Source organism: Salmo salar, chromosome ssa15, assembly GCF_905237065.1.
Source record: "Salmo salar chromosome ssa15, Ssal_v3.1, whole genome shotgun sequence".
NCBI lineage: Eukaryota > Metazoa > Chordata > Actinopteri > Salmoniformes > Salmonidae > Salmo > Salmo salar.
The window spans coordinates 94849391-94855900 of NC_059456.1; the positions used below are offsets into that span (position 1 = coordinate 94849391).

General features: G+C 40.5%; 1 protein-coding gene across 4 annotated transcripts in view; it reads left to right on the forward strand.

The window, feature by feature from the left end:
* Positions 1–818: 818 nt before the first annotated feature.
* LOC106572685 (rho guanine nucleotide exchange factor 25) overlaps positions 819–6510 on the forward strand; it is a 106096-nt gene continuing 100404 nt past the window's right edge. For 2 of the 4 annotated variants that reach the window (XM_045696312.1, XM_045696315.1), the window contains exon 1: positions 819–1275. In XM_045696312.1, the coding sequence (XP_045552268.1) occupies positions 1137–1275 (139 nt within the window). In that variant the 5' untranslated portion in view covers positions 819–1136. The remainder of the gene's footprint in view (positions 1276–6510) is intronic. The other 2 variants (XM_045696314.1, XM_045696313.1) reach the window with 1 other exon arrangement.

The window sequence follows — 6510 nt, forward strand, 5'->3', positions numbered from 1 at the left end:
TGTAGGCTGAATGATAGAACAGCTATTTCCATGTTAAAATGTGATGGGATGCATTTTCTCCATTGTTGTTGATGGTAGGCCACTCTGGTAGTCCTACATTATGATCAAATAGCCACAATAGCCTACTTGGCCACTGTTAAAAGTGTAACTTAAAGCGGATACAGCCTTAGTGTTCATAGTGAACACACACCGGAAGTTGCACAGAATTTTCAGAATGTTCAAGTTTGCACTCAGCAGACCTGACATCTGCTCAGTACTGAAAACAAAAAGAGGGAACATTGTGTACCACTACACTGCTTTGGCAAAATCTACTAATTGTATTTCATGCCAATAAAGCATTCTGAATGAGGAAGAGAGAGAGGCATTTCAGCTAGCTTGTGAGAAGTGTTGGGTTTCTAGTAGGAGTCCTTCAGGGTGTTAGGTTAGAGGTGTTAAGTCAGTCTGCCAAAGTCACATCCAGCATCCAGCCATGTAGAAAGAGCATAGAAAATAATGCAGACAGACAGACAGAGAGAGAGAGAGAGAGAGAGACTGGTGGAGGAGGTGAGGGAAGGAGAGAGGGAGCAGGAGAGGAGGGAAGGAGAGAGAAAGAGCAGGAGAGGAGAGGGACAGAGGGATAGCAGAAAGAAGAGAAAAAAGAGAGAGGAGAGAAGGGTCGCCAAGAGAAACAGAAGACAGACTTGACAGGAAGAGAGGAGAAAAGGAAAGAAGGGGAGTGAGAACACTTCCCTGGAATAGCCAGGCAGCAACCAGAGCTGTAGCAGACTCCTCCCCCTCAACCCCTCCCTCTCGCTTCATCTCTTTCTCGTTCCCCATCTCGCTCTCTCTCTCTGTCGCTGAGGCAGTCTGCTACTCTGTCGTTTGACCAGGCAGTTAACAGAGGAGAGAGCTCAGCAACTGGAAAGAAAAAGAGAAGGAGAAAGGGAAAGAGAAAGAGAGAATTATTCTCATGACTTTCTGTCTTTCAGTATGAAACCCCCAGTTTGTTTCTCTAAGAGAGGTTGCTCTGATTTGGAGTTTTAACTGGACTTTCTGCTTCCTCTGTGTTGTTATCTGTGGACACTCTCCGGACATTCCTTTGGGATTTACTCGGACCGCACCGCGAGGATCTAGTGTGTTTGTGTGTTCGCTGGGCCATGCCCGCCACTGGTAGCCGGTCATCCAGCGCCAGGGGTACATCATTAAAAGGGGGCCACCACCACAGGGGCTGTGCCTGCCAACACTTATTCCGTAAAGTCCTGATCAAGTGTGGCTGCTGCTATGCCCGGGTCAGAGGTCAGTAGTACAATACACACACGTCTGCTGTTGTGTCTGTTTTACTGTGTGTGTGTGTGTGTGTTTATATTGTGTGTGTGTATGCATGTGTCTGTGTGAGTGTGTGTTTCAACAAACCAATTACTATCCTCTACCCTCCTCATTGTCTCTTCTCCTTCATTCACTCTCTTCTTCCCTGTAATACCACTGTCAGTTCAGCATTCATTCTCTTCCGTCTCTGCCATATTTGCTCAGATGTCCAGCCGCCACCTCCTTATCTCGCTCTCCGTTCTGCAGGGAGAGTGTACTGTGTAGTGTGTACTAATAGTTTAAGTGTGCCTATTGCTCCTCTCCTCCACACTGCCCCCAGCTGGAGCAACAGATGTGTGTCACTCCCCTCACAGAAAGCTTGGGAGTACATACAGAGAAACTGACTATATACTGTAGTGAGACGGAGACAGGGACAGGGACTAGAATAGTGTGTGTGTTTGCTTGTGTACTGTAGAGAGAGACAGGGACTAGAATAGTGTGTGTATTTGCTTGTGTACTGTAGAGAGAGACAGGGACAGGGACTAGAATAGTGTGTGTATTTGCTTGTGTACTGTAGAGAGGGACAGGGACTAGAATAGTGTGTGTATTTGTTTGTGTACTGTAGAGAGAGACAGGGACAGGGACTAGAATAGTGTGTGTATTTGCTTGTGTACTGTAGAGAGAGACAGGGACAGGGACTAGAATAGTGTGTGTGTTTGCTTGTGTACTGTAGAGAGAGACAGGGACTAGAATAGTGTGTGTATTTGCTTGTGTACTGTAGAGAGAGACAGGGACTAGAATAGTGTGTGTATTTGCTTGTGTACTGTAGAGAGAGACAGGGACAGGGACTAGAATAGTGTGTGTATTTGCTTGTGTACTGTAGAGAGAGACAGGGACTAGAATAGTGTGTGTATTTGCTTGTGTACTGTAGAGAGAGACAGGGACAGGGACTAGAATAGTGTGTGTGTTTGCTTGTGTACTGTAGAGAGAGACAGGGACAGGGACTAGAATAGTGTGTGTATTTGCTTGTGTACTGTAGAGAGAGACAGGGACAGGGACTAGAATAGTGTGTGTGTTTGCTTGTGTACTGTAGAGAGAGACAGGGACTAGAATAGTGTGTGTATTTGCTTGTGTACTGTAGAGAGAGACAGGGACTAGAATAGTGTGTGTGTTTGCTTGTGTACTGTAGAGAGAGACAGGGACAGGGACTAGAATAGTGTGTGTATTTGCTTGTGTACTGTAGAGAGAGACAGGGACAGGGACTAGAATAGTGTGTGTATTTGCTTGTGTACTGTAGAGAGAGACAGGGACAGGGACTAGAATAGTGTGTGTATTTGCTTGTGTACTGTAGAGAGAGACAGGGACAGGGACTAGAATAGTGTGTGTATTTGCTTGTGTACTGTAGAGAGAGACAGGGACTAGAATAGTGTGTGTATTTGCTTGTGTACTGTTGAGAGGGACAGGGACAGGGACTAGAATAGTGTGTGTGTTTGCTTGTGTACTGTAGAGAGAGACAGGGACTAGAATAGTGTGTGTATTTGCTTGTGTACTGTAGAGGGGGACAGGGACAGGGACTAGAATAGTGTGTGTATTTGCTTGTGTACTGTAGAGAGAGACAGGGACAGGGACTAGAATAGTGTGTGTATTTGCTTGTGTACTGTAGAGAGAGACAGGGACAGGGACTAGAATAGTGTGTGTATTTGCTTGTGTACTGTAGAGAGAGACAGGGACAGGGACTAGAATAGTGTGTGTATTTGCTTGTGTACTGTAGAGAGAGACAGGGACAGGGACTAGAATAGTGTGTGTGTTTGCTTGTGTACTGTAGAGAGAGACAGGGACAGGGACTAGAATAGTGTGTGTATTTGCTTGTGTACTGTAGAGAGAGACAGGGACTAGAATAGTGTGTGTATTTGTTTGTGTACTGTAGAGAGAGACAGGGACAGGGACTAGAATAGTGTGTGTGTTTGCTTGTGTACTGTTGAGAGAGGCAGGGACAGGGCATGGAGAAGTCACAGAATCTTCTGGTAATATGGAGAGAAGGAAAATATTACGTGTCAGTTTGTGTGTGTTTAGGTCCTTGAGAGAGGTATCACCCATCTGGGTGTCTGTGTTGGCTAAATACGTGCAGCACGTGGATGGATTAAAACACTAGGGGACAGAGCTGATTCTTCAGACTTGGCTACTCTGAAAAATTCCACCAGCTCAAACAGCAAGCTATTTTAGTCAAAACAGTTATTCTCTCTCTCTCTCTCTCTCTCTCTCTCTCTCTCTCTCTCTCTCTCTCTCTCTCTCTCTCTCTCTCTCTCCCCCTTTCCCTCTCTTGCTCTCATTCTCTCTCTCTCTTGTACATTTTGAGTTTTTAAGTCGATAAATGAGAATGAACGTAATCTATTGCTGGTCGAAAAAGCTTGCTTTCTGAGCCTTTTTACTGTTTTGGTCCAACATGAAGTTACTATAAGACTTGTTTTGATGCAACATGAAGTTACTATAAGACTTGTTTTGATGCAACATGAAGTTACTATAAGACTTGTTTTGATGCAACATGAAGTTACTATAAGACTTGTTTTGATGCAACATGAAGTTACTATAAGACTTGTTATGATCCAACATGAAGTTACTATAAGACTTGTTATGATCCAACATGAAGTTACTATAAGACTTGTTATGATCCAACATGAAGTTACTATAAGACTTGTTATGATCCAACATGAAGTTACTATAAGACTTGTTTTGATCCAACATGAAGTTAATATAAGACTTGTTTTGATCCAACATGAAGCTACTATAAGACTTGTTTTGATCCAACATGAAGTTACTATAAGACTTGTTATGATCCAACATGAAGTTACTATAAGACTTGTTTTGATCCAACATGAAGTTAATATAAGACTTGTTTTGATCCAACATGAAGTTACTATAAGACTTGTTTTGATCCAACATGAAGTTACTATAAGACTTGTTATGATCCAACATGAAGTTAATATAAGACTTGTTTTGATCCAACATGAAGTTACTATAAGACTTGTTTTGAGCCAACATGAAGTTACTATAAGACTTGTTTTGATCCAACATGAAGTTACTATAAGACTTGTTATGATCCAACATGAAGTTAATATAAGACTTGTTATGATCCAACATGAAGTTACTATAAGACTTGTTTTGATCCAACATGAAGTTACTATAAGACTTGTTATGATCCAACATGAAGTTACTATAAGACTTGTTTTGATCCAACATGAAGTTACTATAAGACTTGTTATGATCCAACATGAAGTTACTATAAGACTTGTTATGATCCAACATGAAGTTACTATAAGACTTGTTATGATCCAACATGAAGTTACTATAAGACTTGTTTTGATCCAACATGAAGTTGCTATAAGACTTGTTATGATCCAACATGAAGTTACTATAAGACTTGTTTTGATCCAACATGAAGTTAATATAAGACTTGTTTTGATCCAACATGAAGTTAATATAAGACTTGTTTTGATCCAACATGAAGTTACTATAAGACTTGTTATGATCCAACATGAAGTTAATATAAGACTTGTTTTGATCCAACATGAAGTTACTATAAGACTTGTTTTGATCCAACATGAAGTTAATATAAGACTTGTTATGATCCAACATGAAGTTAATATAAGACTTGCTATGATCCAACATGAAGTTACTATAAGACTTGTTTTGATCCAACATGAAGTTAATATAAGACTTGTTATGATCCAACATGAAGTTAATATAAGACTTGTTATGATCCAACATGAAGTTAATATAAGACTTGCTTTGATCCAACATGAAGTTAATATAAGACTTGTTTTGATCCAACATGAAGTTACTATAAGACTTGTTATGATCCAACATGAAGTTACTATAAGACTTGTTATGATCCAACATGAAGTTACTATAAGACTTGTTTTGATCCAACATGAAGTTAATATAAGACTTGTTTTGATCCAACATGAAGTTACTATAAGACTTGTTATGATCCAACATGAAGTTACTATAAGACTTGTTATGATCCAACATGAAGTTAATATAAGACTTGTTATGATCCAACATGAAGTTAATATAAGACTTGTTTTGATCCAACATGAAGTTACTATAAGACTTGTTATGATCCAACATGAAGTTAATATAAGACTTGTTTTGATCCAACATGAATTTACTATAAGACTTGTTTTGATCCAACATGAAGTTAATATAAGACTTGTTTTGATCCAACATGAAGTTACTATAAGACTTGTTTTGATCCAACATGAAGTTAATATAAGACTTGTTTTGATCCAACATGAAGTTACTGTGTGTTAATCTAATAAAACCAGATGGTTTATATTTGGCAGTAATAACTAGGAAAGGCCTTGATCTACTTTAATGACTGGTGCTTTCAGGAAACTAACAACATTACATTTGGAATATCAATATGAGGCCAGATCTAGACTTACTTTACAGAAGAAGTCCATGCGGTTAGCACTGGCTTAGCTTCATGTGAGTAGTTGATGCACTAGGCTACTATAGAAGTGTGCTGCTTCCATACTCGATAGCTCAGTGTAAAGTGGATAAGGTTCCTTGTTCTGTTAGGGTAAGCTCTTTCAGACTACTGACTGAAAGCTGACTACACATGGCCAGGGTTGCTTCCGTCTGTGTTGTGATGTTTGTAGGTGAAACAGTAGAAAATGTGGTTCTGGATGTGCCATGTGGTCCCAGTTCTCAACAATGTTGTCTCTGCATATTGCAGTATTACTCGCTTGCTTAGAATCCCCTGCTATTCTAGAATCCTGTCTAGAATCCCCTGCTATTCTAGAATCCTGTCTAGAATCCCCTGCTATTCTAGAATCCCGTCTAGAATCCCCTGCTATTCTAGAATCCTGTCTAGAATCCCCTGCTATTCTAGAATCCTGTCTAGAATCCCCTGCTATTCTAGAATCCTGTCTAGAGCCACATGCTATTCTTGAATCCTGTCTAGAATCCCCTGCTATTCTAGAATCTTGTCTAGAATCCCATGCTGGTCTCACTCATTCTGTAGTTGTGAGTAACCCTGGCAGACTTGCCAGATAAACGAGAAGATGGTAGAGGAGATAGTCACAGAGATCCGTCTCACGTCATCATCAGGTCTGTGTCCCAAATGGCACCTTATTCCCATAGGGCTCTGGTCAATAGTAGTGCACTTTATAGGGGAAAGGCTACTATTTGTGATTAAATGTCACCTTAATGTCACACATGACC